This window comes from Silurus meridionalis, chromosome 10, assembly GCF_014805685.1.
Source record: "Silurus meridionalis isolate SWU-2019-XX chromosome 10, ASM1480568v1, whole genome shotgun sequence".
NCBI lineage: Eukaryota > Metazoa > Chordata > Actinopteri > Siluriformes > Siluridae > Silurus > Silurus meridionalis.
Genome location: NC_060893.1, coordinates 5915062 through 5938559, shown reverse-complemented (window position 1 = coordinate 5938559; position 23498 = coordinate 5915062). Strand labels below are relative to the sequence as shown.

Sequence of the window (23498 nt, the reverse complement as noted above, 5' to 3'; positions counted from 1 at the left end):
ACGGGGCAGTGTTTCCCCAGGGACCATTATTAATGACGCACCACGCGTTAAACTCTGGACTGCTCTAGGTGTCTCATTTATAAAATTGGTGTACGCACATTTCCAGTCCTGTTTTTTTTTTCCAGACTCAGGCCGAAACAGAAAGTTCCCAAAGATTTGAATAATTTCTAAATAAAACAAACAAAACACCGTACAGTGCGCTTACCTTTTTTTTTTTTTTTTTTTAAGTAATATTTGCTTTAATAATCATATAAAATATTATTAATAATACAATATTTTAATAATATTTGTACAATTTTTTTTCTCTCTTTTTATATATTTGTATTTGCATTTTGATTTAATATGGCAAATAAATGCACTAAATGAGATTTTTTTTCTAATTATTTTTTTTACGCAATTTTAGCAATAAAAATTCAATTGAGTATTTTTCTAAAAAGGAGACAATTTACTTGTTCATTTTAAGAGAGCCGTCTTATTTTCTCTTCTATATTTAGTATTGCTCTTTGATAAAGAAAAAAGTACTTATCTGATTACTCAATTAATCGATGGAATAATCGGTAGAATGCTCGATTACTAAAATAAATCGATTGCTGCAACTAACCTAGTTGTTAGAAACTGGCCTCAACCAAGCCCTAAAATAATTTTTTTCCCCAAGCCAAGTATCGCTAAACTTGCGTCTGTGGTACAATCAAGAGAGATTCACACCAGTAACAGAAAGCTGATTGGCTGTTGCACGTTGGTCTCTTTTGTAGTCGTAAACTAACAAACCACGGAAACTAACAAACAAAACCCCCAGTCTAAATTGCTGCAGGAGCATTTCAATGAGCATTGGACTCAGCGTTACAGTACATGGACATCAGAAAACTAAGACCTGTTTAAAATTATTTAAGAACTAGAACAGCAAATTGAAGACATAAGTTTCGAAATGAGGATAGTTCTATAGATACCTGCCAAACAGAACACAACGATAAAACATTATGCACTCGTAGCAATAAACAAGTGTGTATAATGTACACATTAATATATTTAGCTCCATGGTTTATGGTTTAGATGGGACCCAAACCTATTCCGCATGACTAGACAAGGACCTCCTATAGAACAGACCCGAAGTGGTCAGAAGTGGAAATAACTACTCCTCCACTCTGAGTCTGAGCACTGGTGTTACACAGGGTTGTATCCTAAGTCCTCTCCTGTACTCCCTGTTCACACATGACTGTGTTGCCAGCACAGTTCCAACACAATCTTTAAGTTTGCAGACGACGCCTTCATCTTGGGCCTCATAACTGATGGAGATGAGAGATCATACTGGTGATGGCAACATCTGCCTCAACATCAACAAAACCAAAGAGATGATCGAGTGGACTTCAGAAGGGTAACTATACCCCTTTACACATCGACGGAACCATCGTAGAAAGAGTCAAGAACATCAGGTTTCTTGGTGTCCACCTCTCAAAACTACATCCATGAACATACAGTCTACATGGTTTGGAGTGCTGACTGCACCCCAGGCCTCCACACCTCCACCCTACCATCAGTACCTGACTTTACTAACACCCTAGTGGCTGAATAAATCTCCACAAGCACACTCCAAAATCTAGTGAAACATCTTCCCAGAAGGGTGAAGGTTACAATACAGCAATTGGGGACTAAAAGTGAAATGGAGTGTTTGAAATAAAAATATTATTATCAGGAGTCAAATTTAAGGCAACAGTAAGTTCAAATATGAGATCATTTCCAATCACTGTATGAGGTTTAACTGCCCAAGAAAGCACCATTTAATAATGCATGTTGGATTCAAAGATACAAATAGAAGATTAATCCATTTTGTAAGTCTTTGTAGCAGTTAAAAATATATTTGCTCAATTAAAAAACATTATTTGTATTAAGTTTCATCCATGTTTTACATGCAACAGTCTCCCTCCACTGGTAACTGAGTGTAATAACAGAAAATGCACTATGTGGTATTTATGGACACCTGACCATCACTTCAATATGTGGTTCTTCACCAAACTGTGGAACTGTTATAGCAAATATTAAGTTTGTTCCTTTTATTTGGGCAATTCCTAATGGGTGCTCCAGGGGTAACTGTGGCAAGGAAAAACCCTCTGAGATAGCAGGAAGAAGAAAGCTTGAGAAAACCAGACTCAAAAAGGACTCAAGGTCAAGGTAGAAGAACCTGAGTGTCCTGCACAGAGCCCTGACCTTAACCCAACTGAACACATCTGAGATGAACTGGAATGATGACTCCATACCTCCTAATTAAACGAGTCGCTGACCGCACTGATGTACCGCAATGGTCACACATCGCCAGTCATGCTCCAAAATAATTCCCAGATGAGTGGAAGTTTGTATAAAGCAAAGGGGGAGTAACTCTGGAATGCAATGTTCACAGGTAGAGGCGTGATTATGAGGTGTTCAAAAACCTTTGCCAGACTTGTATAACACTCGTATATCATACAGCATGATCAGCAATTATCAGATTTACCTATGGTTCCCAAAGCAATGCAGGTAAACAAGTGTTTTTGCTAATCGCATTACAACATTTATAGACTGATTATTTTAGTAATCGAGGATTCTAACGATTAGTCCTTCGGTTAATCGGATATTTTCTTTATGAAAGAGCAATACTGAATAAGAGAGAGAAAATAAGACAGGCCTCTTGAAATGAACAAGCGATTTGTTACATTGTTAATGCTGAAATTGCAATATGCAAATTTATAAATAATAAAAACATCATTAATAAAAATATAAAAATAAATTTCAATTTACTCTTTAAAATAAGGTAAACGCACTGTATGGTGTCTTCTTTGTGTTTTAGTTTGAAATGTTCCCAAACTCTTGGAAACTTTGTCTTTCTCCTCACCCTCGCTGTTTTCTCTCCGTTCCTCTATTTTTCATTCTGCAGCGTCGTCTGTGTTTACCTGTCCGGGGGGTCTCATTTATAAACGTGACGGCAGAACATGAGCACCTGTAAGTAAACTCTGATCCCTGCGTACGCACAACGTGGAAACACAGACGACGAGAAGGGGAACCGGCGAGTCGGATAGCGCGCACAACCTTTGGACCACTTGTGGCGTATCCCACGTACGATACTTTTATAAATGAGACCCTAGAGTGGTCCAGAGTTTAGCAGGAGGTGCTTCAATAATAACGAACGGTGGGGAAACACATTGCTCCGTGTGTAGTTAAATGGACTAAATGGACTCGAGGAATCGTTTTAGACCTACATCAGTTACATCAATTCTAGATCCACTCTAAACATGTATGTACAACAATTCCAGAAAAAGTTGGAACACTGTGTAAAATGTTAATAAAAACAGAATGCAATGATTTGTGAATCTCATTCAAACTCAAAGCACAATAAAACAAACAAACAAAAAACCTTATCAAATGTATAAACTGAGAATATATCAAATTTCAAGGAAATAATTTCATTTTTGAATTTAATAGCTGCAACAGGTCTCAAAAAATGATTGCTTAAGTTTTAGGAGAGGAATGTTGTCCCATATGTGTCTGATACAGGATTCTAGCTGCTCAACAGTTCCGAGTATCCTTTGTTGTATTTTTCGTTTCATTATGCGCCACAGATTGGCGAGGCCCATCTTTATTTATGAGAGACTCTGTCTCTCTAAAAAGCACTATTTATACCCAATCATCTTACTGGCATGTTGTCAATTAACCTACTGTAATTTCCGGACTATTAAGCGCACCCATTTATAAGCCGCACCCACTGAATTTTACAAAGATTTCTATTTTGAACATAAATAAGCCGCACCTGTCTATAAGCCTGTCTACACTGAAACTAATGAACTTTACACAGGCTTTAACAAAAGACACTGTGTAATGGGTGAAATATGTTGTGGCTCCTTTAAGAGCAGAGCGCCATTTTGGGAATAACGTGCTGCCGCATTTTCCCGGTATTACTGCGTGTGTGCAAGACCGAGGAATATGTCCTTATTATTTTCTAATGCTCATTTCTAAGTTTCTTTGGCTAACCCGTAACGCTGTTGCCAAGAAAAATAAAAAAGCACAAGTTTTGGAAACCTGTCTGTGCTTATATGATTTCTGTTGCAACTGGAGTTAGCGAGCTCTCCCTTCACCCAGACTCAACACGTTACAACGGCTTGTATCTAAACAGTAGCCTACCAAGAAAGTCATTGTTCACTGTCTTCCTCCTTCCTTTCACAACTATTTCTCTCGGGAGTTTTTTTTTTGGCATCGTCATGCGTTTAAAAATCAACACCGGTGGAAGTTTTTCTCCCGATGCCGTGAAGTTCAGAACACAGGTGAGGTGCGTTTTTTCATTCCGTTCGGACATTTCATTGGTCTAATGTTATGGGGCTCAGTTTTTTTGGCTTCTAAGTTTGTGAAACCGAGAAAAACCCAGGCAAAATTCATAAATTAGCCACTTTGTTGTTTAAGCCACAGGGTTCAAAACGTGGGAAAAAGGTAGTGGCTTATAGTCCAGAAAATATGGTAATTAGTTTCAGTAATATGTTTTTTCTGTTCGATTGTAAAAAATATGGGTTTATGAGATTTGCAAATCTTTGCATTCTGTTTAGACAGTGTCCCAAATTTTAAAATTGGGGTTGCACATTTACAGAGAAAAGTATCTATACCTCGGGCTCGAATACCGCTCCACTGTACACAGGATTTGCTGTCGTTCTCCTTTTCCGTTCCTGCCTCCGGCTCTGAATCTCTGCAACAGAAATGCACGTCAGAGAAAGAGCTGTGCTTTCAATTTTGTTGAAAGTATCCAGTTGATCCTGTTCAGTGTTCCAGCACACTAAACAGTATCATTCCCCGAAATGGCTCTAATCATATTTAATCAGTCTGTGGGAGTGTATTCTTTGTTTTCGATAGACATGGTCCTTTCCCCCCCTTTCAATCAATGAAAACAGCATAGAGGGGAAAATAAAATGACCCATTGTAAATCAGCTCAGTGTCCGCATTCAATAGCATTCATTAACTCGTGATTGCTGAGAGCATTGGACCATTATGTACGTACAGAAAAAAAATTACTGCTTTCAGCTTTAAAGAAAAAAAAATCTCCATGTGAGACCAAAGTTAATTTATTTTTAAATAATTTGAAATGTAAAAGAAAGAAAACATGAGAGCTTCTAGTCTGAAAAGAAAAAAATTACCAGGTAGCACATAATGGGAAAGCAAACCAAAGACTAATTAAACTACATAAAAACCCAAATCAGATGCTCTTAATCTAAACAGTAAATTAATCCCAGTTGTAAAACTAGTTATGGTAAAGGTAGACTTACCTTCGAGGTGGTCGTGTGTGACCAACCCAAGAGACACCATGAAGGCAAGTTTCTGCCAAAAGAGATATTAAATATATAATTGAGCATTAGGTAACAAAATATTATTTAAAAAAAAAAGCAGTTTGATCATCAGAGCAGTTACGATTATCAAGTTACCTGTGGATTCTCCTCTCGTTTGACCTTCGGTGGTGAAAGAGAAGGAGATGTTAAAGTAGGGGTGCTTGTGAGCACCTGCTCTGAAGCCCCCTGAGTTTTCACAGTCTGACAGACAGAAATGGGAAGGATTTAAATGACAGCCATGAAATTTGAGAAAACATCCAGTCGTGTTTTTAGAGACACACATTTTTTGTTTATATACAACAAACTCGGTAAAAGGCAAAAGCCAGAAACATTTTGGACACAGTGAAAGAAGGTTCTGTAAACAGATGAGTCCAAATTTGAAATTTTGGCTCCAACAAAACAGCTTCTGTAAGATGGAGAACAGAAGAGATGATGTAAGCAGACTTCCTCACCCCCACACTCAAACATGGAGGTGGAAGCTTAATGGTTTGAGGTTGTTTTGAAGCAGAGAAGGTTGGCGGGAACCAAGGAAACCAACATGGCTACCGTTCCATACTTTAACACCATGCAATTCCGTCATTGAGCTGCAGGGTAATCTATCAGGGAATGGCCTGCCCAGTCACTGCTCGTAAAATCCTATTGAACTGCTCTACTCTGGCAAGTTTTCTAAGAGACATGGTGAAAGTATTTCAGCTGAATGTCAGGAAAAAACTGTCCGGATGTAAAAAGTGTTTAAAGCTGTTATTCATGCTAAAGAAGGATTTTCCAATTAAAATAAAGTTCAACATCTGCACATATTAATCAGACTATCCATACATACATCATTATACTTTAAAATTACATAGTTCATTACATATAAACAAAAGGAACATGCAGGAAAAGGAGTTTAAAGTTGCCAATGGTGGTGTTTAAAAACTATCAATATCAAATGCAATACTCTCACCTTAATGTCTGCATTTAAGCTGCTGATCTGCAGAGTCTTTACTGGGCCACTGATCACAATACCGGTCACTTGACCTGCGCTGGCTCCTGTAGAAGCGATGCTTTTGGGGATGGTGCAGGACTGGCCGTTAAGAATGCGCACTTGTTGGATGTTGCCTGCCGAGGTGGCTAGCGTTGGTGTTAACTTGGTAGTGAGCATGACTGATCTCTGGAGCAGCTGTGGAGCAGCCATCATGGGCGGAGGAGGAGCAGGGGCGATGGGAACGTTGTTGGGAGTAACGGGTTTTGGGCGCACCTACGAAATAAAGAGAAAGGAGCTGGTTGTGTCACCTCCCACTTTTCTGAATTTTTTATGTTTTTGTCAGACAGGATCCCATGCCGTTAACAACCATCATGCTGACTTGTTAGTTCCAGGTAAGGCTACTTGCAGGGCTCTGGGGAAGAATTTTATCAATATAGAGAAGACCAGAAATCCTCCTTCTGCACTAATTTTCTTGACTTCAATAAAAGTGGGTTAAGTTGATTTATCCAGCAGAAGCAGTTTTAGCCATTACAAAATTCTTTGCTGTTATATAGTGAAATAACATTTATAAATTAGGTAGATGAGTTTAAAGATAAAAAAAAGATTAAAAAAAACAATGTCTGGTCATTAAAAATACATATAAATTGCATCTCAGAGCCCCAATTAGCATTAACAAGACTTTGTTACAAGTCAAAGGACAGTTTTTTTAAGAAAAAAAAAACAAACAAACACACGAATGTCAAGCAAAGGGACTGCCAAAGCAAAACGGAACTTGCTGAAAGAAAAGCGGAAAATCAAATCTATTTATTACGAAGGGCAGAGTGCAAACAGCAGAGCAACACAAGCGGTAAGTAAAGCAACGCTCGAGAAACGCTCCGATAGAAACGTCCTTACAGTGACGGACACACTGCGACACATTGGCAAACACACTAGCTGCAGAAAAAAAATGGGAGGGTGAATGGAACGGACAAATGACTGCAGCCAGCTCCGGGTTAGAAAACGAGACAGTTACAGTGAGTCCTGTATGTTTATTTCTACACCTATGGAACTTGTATATGAATCTCAGAGTATAATTATATGGGTAAGAAAGAACAAAAATGATTATATGTGTACGGTTTGGATCGTCCTGAGAAGTCTTCATTGGGTGAGGCTGCAATATGAACAACTTCCTCACATTCTAAATCTAATCTGTGTTGTTAGAGTTCCTCTAGTGGCATCAGTGTTGAACTGCACACGCTGGGACAGGGAAGAGGGGGGGCGGTGGGCGGATCTTACAGAGACGCACCTGTGGCAGATAGGTGGGTCGAGGCGTCAGTCTAGGAGGAGGGACAAACTGGGGAACTTTGATAGGCTGAGCCGAGGTGGTGCTGGCCTGCACCTGTGACAAAACCAGCGCTTTATTTGCAACAAAAATGCTGATTAGAATTTTTTTTTTATTGCTGTTTGGGGAAAATATCAATAACGGAAAACATTTTCGTTCCCCCCTAGAGTATCTCTTAACATCTGCTACGTGCAGTTTGGATGTCCCAAAAATTAGGCCTTTTTAAGCCTTTTCCCCTTCTGTTTTTTTTTGTTGTTTGTTTTTTTCGGTTTTAAATCACAGATGAATGCAAGCAATCACCACAGCCGAGCACATCAGCACAAAAGTCATGGCAGTTTTTCATGTAAACAGACATTCTGTTCTATCTATAATACACAAAAGCACTTAACACCTGAGCAAACTGTGAACATAAATACCAGCTAGAATTAGCCTGGAATTAAGGTAAATGAGAATGCTCGCATATATGAGCTAAAGTAGGGAAGGGATGTGGCCCACATTCTCAGAGTAAGACTTTGCTGCTTCTTTGATCCATTCTAATAATATCACTAGAATATACATTTGGAATGAGTGAGACGAAGAGGTGAGATCGGCGCTCTTACTCGGAGAGAGATGGCAATTAAGGGCCTCGGTCTATAAAGAAGCTTGGACAGATAGAACAGGAATTAGAAGATGCAGCGATGTGCACTCACTACGATAACGTTCTTCGGGACGACTCGGGACGTGGCCTCCGTGTCCACACTGTTCAGTTTGCTGGACAACTGAAGGTTCACCGGTGCCCCGCGAGAGTCAGAGGTCAAAACAGGCCTGGGGGGATTGCTGATGGCAGTGACCATGGCGACCGTGGGCCGTGGCGTGGTCATGGAAGCGGGTATGGTGGAGGCGGCAGCTTTTAGTACTAGAGGTAGCGTCTTCGTGGTGAGGACCGGCGTGACTTGCAGAGTCTTCCACGGATGAAAAGACAGAAGCAATGGGAGAACCGAGAGAGGAATCACATCAAAAACAGGTCAGTATTAGATACAGAACACATTTGGTGGCACAGACCATTTACCAAAATGACTTTTTTTTTTGCTAGGCTGTTTAAAAAAAATCAGACTTGAGCTGTGTTTATTAAGACAAGAAAATACCCACAAAATATCGCAAAGCGGATCGCTTTCCTATACCACGTCCCCACAGCGACTTGCAAACAATTACAGCACTAACAAATGACACATTGTGATTTTTAACCATTTATAAATACGTCTAATGCAGAGAAACATCCGCAGGACAAGTTAGTTCCTCGAGTTAGTTGCTTTTGTTTATTGCAGCTGAATAAAACTCACTCCTTTATCTTTCTTTTTTCTCTCTTTTGGAGTAAAAGGACAATAAACAGAGCGTCTGCTTACCAAAAACTAGGAAAGGCAAAGAATGGAAAAAGTGCTGCCTCATTCCATAAATGTTTAATATCTCCTACAGAAAGCTTTACCACAATTATTCACAGTTGAGCATTTTAATCAGAGGTCGAGGTACTTTTAATAAAGGTGCTGTCATTATACAGCACCGTAGCGCTATAACATATATTCATATTTATTTCATTTAGCACATTTTCGTGATTCAGTACTTTTTTTTTTTGTATGTGGTTCAATACTAGTTTACATGGGGTGATATGTTTGTTTGTTTTTTTATCCCGTTTATTGTGATGTTCCTATGTAGTTACAGTATAGTGTGTTAGGTCTGTCAGGATGCCGCTGCTGCTTTACCTGTGGAGCTGCCTTGTTGTGTGGAGGTCCTGTGGGCTGATGCTGAGGCTGACAGGGGGGTGACAGTATCATGGCTTTACCGTCCGGCGTGGCCTGTACCGTCTGAAGCTTCAACTCTGGCTCCTGCTTCACCAACAGTTCCTTCCTCAGCCGTTCCACCACCTTTTTCTAGGATGAACACAGAGTGTGTCTTATGCATAGCCGAAAAACAGAGCGTACACGTTAGGAGGTATTTTATCCAAACTTGTAGCATGGACCGCATTCACTGGGTCGTTATTTGCCCTGAAAAAACACTGCTTCTGCTTGGCTTGGAGACACACAGTGTGAAAGACTCTTCAGGTGTGAAGCATAGTTACACACCTTCAGAGGAACCGATTCAGTAAAACGAGTCGCTCAACAGAGACATGTGCGCATTGAAATTCAGATCACATACACCGCTGCCTCAGAGTCTGCTGGAGCAAAAGCGCACCTCTGAGAAGACTGAAATAAACGAAAGCGCGCGTGCGCGCACACACACACACACACACACACACACACACACACACACACACACACACACACACATAATATCCTCCGTGCACAGTTCAACCACAGCATTGCTTAGCGCTCCCAGTTAAACAAAGCTACACATCTACAGTTTCTGTCTCAATTCACATGATCAAAATAGAGATAAAATTATAGCTACAGATAAAATCAAATATTTTCTCACATTACGAATCGAATAAAAGCCATGTCTTCAAATACACCGTCCAAATCACATGCCAGACGATGATGTCCTAGCCTTATAAACAGCCTTCTAGTAAGCAATATAATTAAAAATATTTGTATTTTTTTAAGGATAGGGTTCTAAAAAATAAATGGAAAAATTCACACTGTGTACATAAATTCAAATGGAACTACTTCACGCAGCCATGTACGAGTATTACATCCACGGCATGGCCAACAGGGTGTTTCACAACAGTATGCTAATGTGGGGCAAACGACAGCATTGTGCCATTTTTGTATAACCTGTAGGTTAGAAAAGCAGGAAGTGAAAATTTTACAGAAACCAAAAAAAAAAAAATAAAATAAAAGAGAGACCAAGAACCAGTTCACTCTGAACAGACAGACACCACCAGACATCATTTTAGCACGAGAGCATGACTATGGAGCGTGGCTGAATTTTATAATCATAAAACAGACACACAATCACCAGCTATACCAGACATTACAAGGATCAACAACAACAACAAAAACCTTTATGTGACAAATATGGCCTGCTTTAACAGCACTTAAAGAGCCGGCTAGCTAGCGTGAACATGGCTAAAGTTACCAAATGAGCCGTGAATAATGCAAGCAAGCTAGCTGACAGGAGGCATGTGTTCCATGTGGCTCATACATTTGTATTATCTTTCTTTTTAATAATCCTGTTTTCTTTTTTCTTTTTAATCAGAATCATTTTTGCCATTGGGGGAAGAAATACACATTTATCCATATGCCTTTAATTCATGTCATGTTAAATGATGTCACTGTGCCTTTGACAATGCAAGCAGACGCAAAAAGACCATAAGACAGACAGCAGACAGCGCAGGATGCATATAAAAAAAGCAGTAAAGGACAAAATGTCCATGTAAGTACGTCTTATCGCAGGTGAGTGGTCTGTCTACACCGCCGATTCAGCTCACATGTGTCAGTATGTGATGTAGAAACCCATTCCCTGCTTTTACGGCAAAACACTGTGCGCTTTTATGAGATAGTATTATTACAGAAGCTGCCCTTCGTACCTGTTTCTCACTCAGAGCGGTGATCTTGGCCTGAAGTTCGTGGAGCTGCTTTTTCAGATCAGCATTCTGAAAAGAATAGAAACCAGATTGTGAGGATGTGTGATGGTTTGAATTGCACTCGAAAATTGTGTCCTTGAATAGAAAATAAAAAAACATGATTAATAACTTTTTCATGGAGCAATTATGAATGATGGATATGCTCTGGGATGTTTCATGTGGGTGATCACAGAATTAGGGAACAAATAGATTAAGGGAAGAAAAATCTATCAGAACAATTTTCCATTATAGACTGAGAGAAAAAGAGTTAGCTGTAAAAGTGACCCTAACACTTTATAACACCAAATGGCTAAAAGGTTGTTGGAAAACTTTTGGAAGGGATTAAGAGGTTAAAAATAGAGGTCGATCGATTGTTTGGATGGATGGAATAATCTGGCTGATTTGGCATTAATTGGCATCGGTCGATCGTGCTGCAAATTAAGTCGATTATTAGACTCATCTGACACACTAAATTGTGCGTGCGTGCGTGTTCTGCTCCCACACCAGCAGGTGGCAGCAGTCTGTATTTTGCATCCAAACAGGGAAACCAGAAGAGCTAGAACTGTGAATATATAAAGCAAGCAGCGTTTACACCTGCTGCGATCATTACTAGCGTATTTGTTTAGCTTTTTTGCAGAATGATGAGTGTCTTTGCTTTCGTCAGTTTTGTGGTTTTCTCTGTTTTGTGCTCATTCGCCAAGCTGAAGAGCCAATCGGAGTTGTCTGTCTCGCTGACAAGCTCCGCCCCGATTCGACACGCAGAACAGCTGACGCAGTCCGACTGAGCCAACGATGAAAAAACTAAAGCCGATTTTGAGCAATGTTTAAATTCGCCTGCTAGTACCTGATCCCACTAATGCTCTTGTGGCAGAATACACACAAGTCCACACAACACTCCAAAATGGAAATCTGCAAAGTGGAAATCTTTCCCAGTGTAGTGAAGGTTATTGTAGCAGGAAGGAAACCTGAATGAGATGTTCACCAAAAGGTATACAGGTAGACTGGAGAGGGGTGCAGAAACTTTTGGCTATACAGTGCATTTTTATTTGTTTGTGCTTAGTGCCAGGAAATGGTTAAAACTGCATGCAAACGCAATTCGAAAATCGTTTTCATGCTGATGTTAACCAGCCATAACTTTATAGCGATTACACTTTCGGAAAAAATAATTTATAAAAAAAAAATACATTCGATCAGAACCCTGCTTTGTATCCAGGAGAGGATTTTAAACCGTATAGCTTAACACAATACAAATATTAAATCTGCACACTCCCTAACAACACCTAGGCTGCTACAGGGCATGTTTACTGGCATTACAGGTTCTTCTGCTGCCAGACATTTAAAAGCAAGAAGCAATTCGGGCAGCTGTGTGAGGTTTTTTTGTACTGCATGGTTTCCCATTAAAGACAAAATGGATTTGTTTGCTTTTAACAATAATACTCTATTTTTGCCCAGAACGTCTGGAACTGACTGTTTAAACAACCTGATGAACTGTTGTAGAATTGTATTTACCTGTGGGTCCTGCTTCATTTGCGCAACCAGTTTCTGTATTAAAAAAGAAAAAAGAAAAAGAAGGGGAGAAAAATTGTCAGTGTCATGTATAATGTTTAATACAAAGCAATAGCGACACTCACAGGCCAAGCCTGGTACTGCAACACAGTACACCTGTGATACACTTGTGGAAGTAGTTTTGGGCAGAGACATGATGGTTCACTCTTTGTTCATTATTATGAGAACGGGATGACTTGCATATTTTACAGTATAATTAACAATTATGAGATGAGATTTTTATATTGATTTTTGTTTTTTTCACCAGATGCTGCCATTAGAGAGCGTTTGTAGGTCACACATGTGCTCTATACACCAACATACGCTGTACGCTCGGCTTAATAAAAATAAAGGTTCTTCTAGTTGCTATGAAGCATCCATTAGTTACTTCCATGCTGAGATGTAAACGGTTTCTCCATCCCTGTCCACCTGGACTAAGATTGCACTGTGTCTCGTTAAACTAGAGTACACTTTAAGCATGCAAATACTAGAGGCTTTAAAGCTACGAGCCCAAGACTTGGCAACAATGTTCCCGCTCTAACAATAGTGCTGCCATGTTCCCAAACTACTGTATTTATCCTGCTGAGGCATCTATACTCGTTCTCTACTTGTTGGAACATGCAGCTCCCAATTATACTGCTGGGAGAAGAAAGCGGGTTTTTTTTCCCACCTTCACTTCTAAATACACGCATGCATCTGCAATATTTACTGACTTTATAGAAAACATAAACATTTGAATCCACACACATCACCTTGCCTCCTAGCAAGAAAAATCAGTTCCTCCAACCCCTTAAACACACACTGAATCAGTGTCATTAAGCAGGTCATTAACACATGTCTAGAGTTGAAGAAACAAGATGCGACAATTGAAGGTCAGATTTGTATCGATTCGAAATACAATAAATACAATGAACTGACTGAACGCCTTCCAACCTGATGGACTTGTATTTCCACTTTCAGGGCCTCCTGTAATGTTTGTAATTCCATCATTGGTCCAGTTCGCCGGCAAGTCAGTCCCAGGAATTTGTTCAGCCTGCAAAATATTTAGAAACTGTTATTTGTGTAGAGGTTTATTCAAATGTATACAAATATGTCCGATAGGAAACAAGTGACACTCATTACGAAGACAGGATAGAACCAAAAAGGTATTGGGGCACCTGTCTTTTCCAACGATACACTATTTTTAAATGGACACTGAATTAAAAACAAACAAAACAAACAAACGTAACAATGCATGAAAAATAGCATTGGACTTTATTATAAGAAAAAATTCAAAAACCCGTAGTGAATCATGAAAAAGTGTTATAATTAATCAATTATTAATTATAAATATAATATAACGCTCTCAGTGCAGCACGCAGTCTCAACCGCACGTGTGTCACCTCTAGTGGCCGCTCTCCTAATTACAACGGAAGCTGGAAAAACTATCCGTATGGATTTTTGCTGATAGCAGATAGTATCTGTGTTTGAACCTCAATTAAAACCTAAGGTACATTTTCGTTTGAACGCCAACTTTTATTAACAAATACAGATATGATATGAGCAAAACATATATTTAAAATTTTATTTTCAAAATATGTCTCTGGTATTGTTCAGAGAGCAGTTCGATATTTGGACCATAGTTTGGGGACCCCTGATGTATATATTTACAAACACCTTGATCTGTATACAAAAAGAAATAACTCTCCAGAGTGAATAAATACGAAAACGCCGCCTTTGTGTGCCAGCGTGAACTGATAAAACGAAGATGTTCGAAAAACTATATGAAACGAATGTATTTTTAATCATGTGACCCATTTAACAAAAAAAACAACTCTGTAATCTTCGGTTACTGTAGCAACAACAATTCATTTGTCCATTGATGAAACTTGGTGCCTTTCCTCGACATTGGTGCATAAATTTGAAAAGACAAAAAATTAAATAAAGGACTAATGGAAATGGAACGCAAGCCAAAGCTTTGTAGCGTTCGGGTATGATGCTGTTAGACGTTTTCATGTGGATGAGTGATTTTCGGAAAACGTTTGAAAACACTAGTGAGTGTTTTTTTTGCCGAAAATGCGGTTTTCGGATCCATCTGTATTATTGTGGACGCGAGATTTTTTTTTATTGCGCGTGTCATTTCGACTGAGGACATGACAATTACTGGCCAGTAATGATGTGCGAGTGAGAGGCAGCCTTACAGACGTTCGGTAGCATCGATTTTGGTGTGCGAGGCACTGAGCCAAAAGAACAATTATAACTGAAGCTATTACAGGACTCACCAGCTGGCAATAAGACTGGTGTCCACTCACTCTCCAACTCCCAGCATGCACACACACACACACACACACAATTAGACAGAGGGCGAGACACACTCATAGCCTATGGGACTGCACAGCGTCCATCTCTCAGCTCATTAATGTTGCACCTGTAAGCCTGCAGTTCTACTACAGAAAAAAAAAAATCTATCTATTACCATGACTCTTAATATCTTCATCTGGACACACAAAAAGACCGTTAAATTCCTGCAAATGCCAGACTGCGGCTTTAAACAGGCTTTTAAAAAGAAAACGTAATCACCGTGTTGAATGAATTGTTGGTCAATTCAGCCCGAGACCAGACATATACATTCCACAGCAACATGAAAACACACAAAGACTATTCCAACCTGGAAAGTTTGTGGACGCCTGACCATAAGATTTGTATGCGCTTTCTAGACATCCCATTCCATTTTTAACCATTATTTGCTGTTATAATAACCACCACTCTTCTGGGAAGATGTTCCACTAGATGTAGAAGTGTGCGTGTGGAGATTTGTGCTCATTTAGAGCATTAGTGAAGTCAAGTCATGATGTAGGTGAGGTGAGGAGGCCTGAGGTGCAGTCAGTGTTCTAGTTCATCCCAAAGGTGTTTAACAGGGGATGGATCTAAAGCAGGAGATCTTCTACTCCAACACATGTAAAGCATATTTTCAGAGCATTATGATACTGGAAACAAGTTCAGGTCTCCTAGTTCAAGTGGAGAGAAAATTTTATGCCACTGCATCCAAAGACATTCTATAATTTGTGGTAACAGTTTGAGGAAAAACCAGATATGGTTGGAAATGTCAGGTGTCCCAATACTTTTGTCTAAGGACCACAAAGAAACCCTACACGATGCACAATTAAATAAGGTTTCTAAAGCAAGAAATCAGACCGGAGCGAATTTAATTGAATAAAACAGCGAATGAAAGATGATTTCTGCATTTCATGAGGAAAAAAATAGCTGATTCAGCTATATTATAATAATTTAAAAAATAATAAAAATAAAAATAAAAACTTATACAAAATGTATATTTACAAAGATTTGCTGAGGTTCAATTTAGGCACAGCTGTTTGCTTTACCAAAAAACTGACGTAATTAAAGTATTTACCTTGATGATTATATGAATCAGCATTGGTTTAAAGAAAATGTAAAGAAACCAAAAAACTAAACCAAAAAAAAAGAAAAAAAAAAAAAAAAAGAGAGAAATTAATATATGTATTATTTAAATTAGATATTCGTGGGGGGTGGGGTGGTGGGTGTTTAATGGGAATCCTGGAAATCCGAGCTCTTTAACCAGTGTAATGCTTCAAAAATAAAACACATGCTACGCAAAGTTCTCAATGATTAACATAATCTCAATGAGATCGTTTCATCGTATTTGATGCTACAAATTTTTTTTTTATTGATCCTTACACATGTACTTGGATCAACTCCAATCCAGTTTCTTGTAGCAAATGGCGTACACAAATTTTATGGCACTCTGAGGATGTTGCTCGATTCACTGATTTCTCAAACAGAGTGCATACGACTGCTTTTACACTAGGAACCATTTTCCTGCCCCGATTTAAAGCAATCTGTTGAGTCGGTGATTTAATAACACACTTGTTTATTTTCTATTTTGTACAGAAAACGTGCTTCATCAAAAGCACAATTTTAATAAAATTCTTGAAACGGTGAAGTAGGGAGCAATCAAGAAACAGTATTAACCCTGAGCTGGGTGACAGAACACAAATTTTACACTCACCACTACACACACACACACACACACACACACACACACACACACACACACACACACACACACATACTTATGCTCTGGCTTTATAGTTAATTGTTGAAACATGGTACTTCACTGTACCAATACTCAGCTCTGGCTCTTTTCATTAACTGCACAGTGTAAACAATGTAGCCTGGGTTATTGATTAAAACACAATGAAACTGAAACGAGGCTGCTATCGCAGACACGTACAGTACGGTATGGCACTACGCGCATCTAATGGAGCTTCCTGTCTGATTCTGTCTCTCATGTGGTTTTGCAGAAGTCGGCAAGAAACATAAAAGAAATCGCAACAAACATCCAAGTGTTCAAGGATGCAGATTAACCGGGGCCGAACGAAAACACGTCGAATGCACATTAAAACAGCATTCTTCAGACATTCTGATTACTGCAACTGAATTATGCAAAGTCTGATTATTAAGTTAGATATTTAGTCATAAATTGAAATCCGAGGTGCAGTGTTGGAAAATGTTTAAATGATTTTAAACAAAAGGCACCACTCTTGCACTGGAATAACAATTCAAAACCATACAACCACCACATTCAGGGGCATTTCTTGCTATAAGCGGCTGCTCGTGGTCCTCGGGACAGGCAGGAGATGACACTTTATTATAACCAAGCAAAAAAAGGGTTTGATATCAAGGGTTAGATGACTGAATTTATTATATTTGTTCGCTTTCTTGCATCCTCTTAGTACATCTAGATTTTTAAAAAATCGACAAGTCTGGTTGCATACTCGTTACTACCAGATAATAAAGTAGCTTGGTGTGGCTGGGATTTGATCTCATGACCTTCTGATCCAACGTCTAATGCTTTAACCATTAATGCCTTTACAACTAAGCGACTATCTATTACCTCAAAATTCACCTGCAACTTTTTGAACTGAAAACCTGCCCATTTCTGCAGTTAACTAATCAGCCAATCACGTGGCAACCCAATAAAAAAATAAAATAAAAAATAAAATAAAAATCATATCGCTACAAGTCACAAGCTTCACGTAAATGTTCAAATCAAATATCAGAAGGAAGAAAAAGTGAGATTTCTGTGAAATTAATTGTGACAGTTGCAAGTACCAGATGGGCTGGTTCGAACATTTCAGAAACTGCTGCTCTCCTATTAATGTAACATTTAAGCCTTTAGAGTTTTACACAGAATGGTGAAGAAAACGAAAGGGAAAACTACCTGGTTTACAGAAAGTATACAGGCTGAAACAACTGAAGTTCGATCGGAGTAGAATGAACAGACTCGCAGCTGACAGGAAGTGTCCAGGACTTCAAATAACCACTCTTCACAACACAGCAGAAAAGCCCCTCAGAACACACAACACATCAGCCCTTGAGATGGATGGACTACAACAGCAGAAAACAGCGTCAGGTTTTATTCGTGTCATGCGAGTACAAGAATCTGAGACTATCATGAGCACGAAATCATCCAGTTTGGGTAATTGTGTAATTATCATAGTCTCAGAAGCCCAATTTGTTCTTCGGCTGTTATACAACATCTACTTCAAGGTTTGCTATGTTGTGTAGTCGGAGAAGCTTTTCTGTTTGTATAATGAGAGATTATAAAGGTTACTATACTCTTCCTGGTAGCTCAAAAAGTTTCCACAACAAGAATTGTCAACCACTCACCTTTTTGGCACAATTCTGTGTAAACTTTGGAGACAACTGTTGTTTCTAAAATACTCAAAACAATAACCTCATTGCCATGAACAAATTTAAAGAGATCACAATTTCTTCCTTTTAATGTTTGCTCTTGAGCCTGCATGACTTTATGCATTAGACTAGAAAACTGCCTGCTGGTTTTCTGAATAAAGTGACTGTGTATACCCACCTATTATCTAAACAATCTTAGCTAATTATTACAATCTGCTTATTACTACAGTATAAAGGTCGACCGATTCATCGGTTTTGCCGAATAATCGGCAAAAATCCATAACGATAGTTTTTCCGGGTTGCTGGAGCGGCTGAGGAGGTCCGCTGTCATATTACAGCACAAGAGTGGCCTCTAGAGGGGAATCAGTGGTGCCACATGATATTTGTTAGTGTCTTTTATTTATTTGGAGTGTTACTTTTTGTTTCAGTTTGAATGCACTTTTGGATTCAGTTTTACTCAATCTTCAAATTCAATTACTCAGGCTTTTTTTTTTCCTCAATATTTAATAATATATTCATATTTATTTAATTTAGAACAATTTCATGATTCAGTACTGCTTGATGTTTCGTTTTTAATCCAAAAAATATATATATTGTTTGATTAATCAGTTATCGGCAAGCACAATCCAACCTAGCTATCTATCAGTGACCTATCTATAAAATCCACTATCGGTTGACCTCTGCTACAGTATCTATGAAACTTAACTAATTTATTATAATGTAATATGTACTCAAATCATTCTTGCATATCAAGAACCATGGCACAATGAGTCTCAAAAGTTTTCAATATAGTTGCAAAAGTTTGTTTGCCATTGGTTTTATTCCTTACTTATACAAATAACCTGGAAGGTATGTAAAACATTAGAAAAAATACAATGTATTCCATTAGCAAACATGTATTAGGTAGCCCCAGTGTGAAGGTATACCTGTGATTTCATTTACAGAAGGATATTTAGTCCTGGCTACAGATGGTTTCAAAAAAAGAACCAGTCATCAATACCTCAAAGATTACTTACAGCGTGTCTGTAACAAAGTTATAAAAGTTTCAGCTACAGAACTATTAAAATTCTCAGAGTACATAAAGGAAGTGCCAACTTTATAACCAAGTTTCGAACAGTTCATTATGATTGTTAGTTTGTCCAATTACTTTTTTTCTTTTTAGAAATGTTCGAATATTCAAAACAAAGAAAGTCAATATTCAGTATCTTGAAAATCGAATATTCACGTTTCTGAAGTATTTCTGGATCCCTATCTCAATGTAAGCAAATGTGTAACACTGACTGTGTTAACGGCGCTGTACCTCGTGTCTAATCTCTTCTATTGCAGCATGTGAGACCACACCGTGATGCACTGGATATGAAATGAATCATGAGGTTTTGGATAAACTTTTGCTCGAATGAACGCTGACATTAAAGCACAAAAGGTGACAATGAATACTGAGCTACTCATGAGATATTGAGATACTGTGATTCATGTAAATTGTAGTCATTCTCAAGATCGTCATTTGCAGTGAAAATTGTTGAAATGAACCACAATTTTTCACTGGTGACCTCAGACTTTTGGACCTTACTTATATGTAACCCTACTTTCATATAAAAGTATGGTCAAATGTCTGAGGGCACTAGTATGTTAATACTTCCCTTTTGGATTAATTAGGTACTAGGGGAGGTGGTAGCTTAGTGCTTAAAACATTTGACTTTGCATCTGAAGGTCATGAGTTTAAATCCCAGCTACAACAAGCTGCCAGTCCCGGGCCCCTAAAAAAGGCCCTCAACCCCCCCCATAGCTGCTCAGTTCTGTAAATGAGATAAATGTAAGTCGCTCTGGGTAAGGGCATCTGACAAATGCCATCAATCAATCTATACATCTATCCATCCATCAATCCATCCATCCATCCATCTAAAACCTTGGCTCTATGAAAAAAAAAGTTTGTACACCACTGATGTGGTGTAACCTGCATATTTATCACGTGCACACGTACATCAGCTTTAAAGAAAATCGTTTCAGGAATACATAAGTTGTATACAAAAGGACACAAAAGTGTTTTGAATCCAAACACTTTACCACAATTCAGGCAAACGATAGTGATTAGATCCAAGCTCTAAAGAAATATACAGAAGGTTGAGAAGAATTTGGGAGTATACCAGAGAAGCTTTAAGTTCTACCAAACAATAAATAACAATCTACCACACAAAACCACATGGTTCCTGGACTCGTCATTTCTGCCGAGAACTATGTCAAAGTGAGAAGGTGAGGAGCAAAGAAGGGAATCGGGCAAGATGTAGAAGTCTAGGCCTGTGTTTGGATCAAGTGCACCACTTAAACACTTCCTGTGGTACCTTACAGGGTCGCATACACATCCGCCTCTCGGGTCTCATTCAGTACATCATTTCCCATCTTAATGATTTTTGTTTTCATTTTTCACTACGTACAACTGTACACACAGGAATGATCTGATCCAAGCTCTTAAGCAACATACAGAAGGGAAAAGGCTGAGATGAGCGAAAGAAGAAGTATTTCAGGGAAGCTGTGAAGTTCTATCTTGGGGACAAACAAACAAAAACAAACAAAAGAAAACCCCTAAACAATCCACCACACGAAACTTTGAAACCTCCTTTCTGAACTCATCGTCCTGCTGAGAACTAAGCCAAAGTGAGGATGGTAAGAAGTATTCCAGGGAAGCGTGATGTTCTATCTTAAGGTCTTTGAAGCGAACAAACAAAAACAAACGAATCACATAACATCTACGAAACCTCCACCTGATTCCTGGACACATACCTGCTGAGAACTATGACAAAGCGAGAATGGAAGTCAGGAAGGAAGGAAGTCAGGAGAGGAGCCAGATAGTACCATATTTTCTTGGAGGACAATTAAAAAAAAAGCACACAATAAATAAACGAAATCATTCTGATATGAAATGTACTGAATGAGTCTTTTGTGCATGTGATCATGCAAAGTGCCACAGGAAGTACCGAAGTTCATCAAGGGGGAAGGTTCATCCCTCCTTCCTTCCATCCTCACTTTGTCATAGTTCTGAGCAGGAAGATGAGTCGAGAAATGATGTGGAGGTTTCATAAGATTCGTTTAGTTTGTTCGACCTCAGGATAGAACTTCCCGCGTTCCTGGAATACTCCTCTTCTTATTTTGTCAAAATTTGCTTTTCGTCTGACCTCTGAAACAAAACTTCTCACCTTCCTGAAACACTCATGCACTCACTCGTCAAAGCCTTTTCCCTTCAGCATATTCATGGAACGCTTGCATCGGATCACGCCTATGTATAGAGTTGAGAAAGTGAAGAGCAAAAAAAAAAAAAAAAAAAAACAGATGATAAATGAGATGTGCTTCATGAATGTGACCTGAAGGTCTGTGACCATGCAAGATGTACCACAGGAAGTGCTTAAGTTCACCAAGGAGCCTGGAACAGCTCTCTTCTTCACTGGCACTGTTGGGGTGGATGGTGGGGGCGCGATGATGATGATGATGATGATGATGATGCGAAGAAGAAGTGGTGGTGCACTCGATCCAAACACAAGGCCTAGGACTTCTACTTCTTCTAACCAGGAACGAGAGGGGGAAAAAGGGGAAGATGGAGAAGGAAAACGAAAAAAAGTTTGCAAGCACCTCGCCAGGCTTTTGAGTGACAGGGCGGCTATGCTTTTATTTGCTAACTGTGAATCGTGTAGTTGGTGCAAAGCTAGCATAATTAGCAATGAGAGGACCAGGACAAGTTAGCCAGAGAGACTAAATAAACACTAGTTTAACATGGGAGGGACGGGCCAACAAGTCGTCCTGGGTGGCGAGGGACCGTAATGAGCAACTTAGAAAAGGACACGTGAGATATATGTATATATTTTGGGGTATAAATATATATTAGGTGATATATATATAATTACACAACATACATATATATACATTTGGATAGAGAGACCTAGGAGCATCGTGCTAGCACTTGGGCTTGGACTCTAGATGAGAAGCTAGTGCAGCTAGTGCTAATGCTAGCACTTAGCCAATTGTACCAGGAGATAACTGTAATTCTAGAAGCCAACATGGTTGATAATAAGCTGTTTCCTCTCTATTCTCAGCTCCTATAGGTTTCTAACCGAAGTTCAATTCGTCCTCCATCGGCTTTGCTTTCTGTCCGCTTTCTCTCTCTCTCTCTCTCTCTCCCCCCCTCCTTCTTCTTCTCCTCCTCCTCCTCCTGCTGCTGCTGCTGCTGTATCCACTGCACTCACTCAACTCTTTATTATAAGGAGAGGAGAAAAAAACACCATAAAAACAATCATCTAGACTTCCTTCCTCTCCTACAAGACCTTCTTTGGTTGCCTCCAATACTAAAACCCGAGATGAGGCACAAATAATGCGAGCGAAGTCCAACAATTTGCAAACTTCTAGTAAAAATCCGTAATTTCCTGCTTTATTTCTTTCTCGCACTTACTCACCCCAGCACTCCTCTCTCTCTCTCTCTCTCTCTCTCTCACTCCACAGCAGTCCTCCTCTTCTTCCTCCGCTTCTTCTACTTCCTCTTCCTCTTCTTTCACCCTCCTGTCCCAGGGTTTATTATTATTTTTTTCCCAGGAATTGTTTACAAACACCGCTCCAAAAAAAATATCTGCAAAAAAAAAAAAAAAACAACCTTCCCAAAACGATCCCTCACATCACTCCAAAAAAAAAAGGATCATGGATTTGTTCGAAGGAATTGCTGCTTTGTTTCCCTTCTTTTCTTTCAGCGTCGGGTTAAATTTGTGCCTTCCTATGTTGGAATTTTTAAACGAAAAAAAAGAAAAAGAGAAAGAAAAGAGAGAGAGAGAGAGACAGAAACTGAGATACAAAACAAGAACTCTTGTTCAATCTCATTCACCACCGGCCGCAGCACAAAAACGATCACTGCGCGCAGGAAGAGGGAGACGAAAGGGCTGTGTGAAGTGAACAAGAAACAAGGCAAATCGACTCGTTTTGAGTCGAATCGCTTGCTGGTGTTTAGGGAAGGGTGGAAAAGATGGACGTGGGGTAAATTCGTGCAATAACGGGGAGACGAAATGTGTTTTCGGAACAGGACTACTTTTTTGTGACGGTGCGGCGAATTTA

The 23498-nt window shown here is 39.2% G+C and overlaps 1 protein-coding gene across 6 annotated transcripts in view; it reads right to left on the bottom strand.

Annotated features, from left to right (window-relative positions):
• Nucleotides 1-23261, bottom strand: part of phf21ab (PHD finger protein 21Ab) — a 34730-nt gene extending 11469 nt beyond the window's left edge. For 2 of the 6 annotated variants that reach the window (XM_046859070.1, XM_046859074.1), the window contains exons 1-12: nt 21821-22501; nt 21605-21684; nt 13632-13731; nt 12663-12695; nt 11118-11183; nt 9355-9522; nt 8308-8559; nt 7583-7675; nt 6277-6570; nt 5430-5534; nt 5274-5325; nt 4620-4699 (exon numbers count right to left, since the gene is read on the bottom strand). In XM_046859070.1, coding sequence (XP_046715026.1) covers nt 4620-4699; nt 5274-5325; nt 5430-5534; nt 6277-6570; nt 7583-7675; nt 8308-8559; nt 9355-9522; nt 11118-11183; nt 12663-12695; nt 13632-13731; nt 21605-21621 — 1260 coding nt within the window. In that variant the 5' untranslated portion in view covers nt 21622-21684; nt 21821-22501. The other 4 variants (XM_046859071.1, XM_046859072.1, XM_046859075.1 and 1 more) reach the window with 4 other exon arrangements.
• Between the last annotated feature and the right edge of the window lie 237 nt (nt 23262-23498).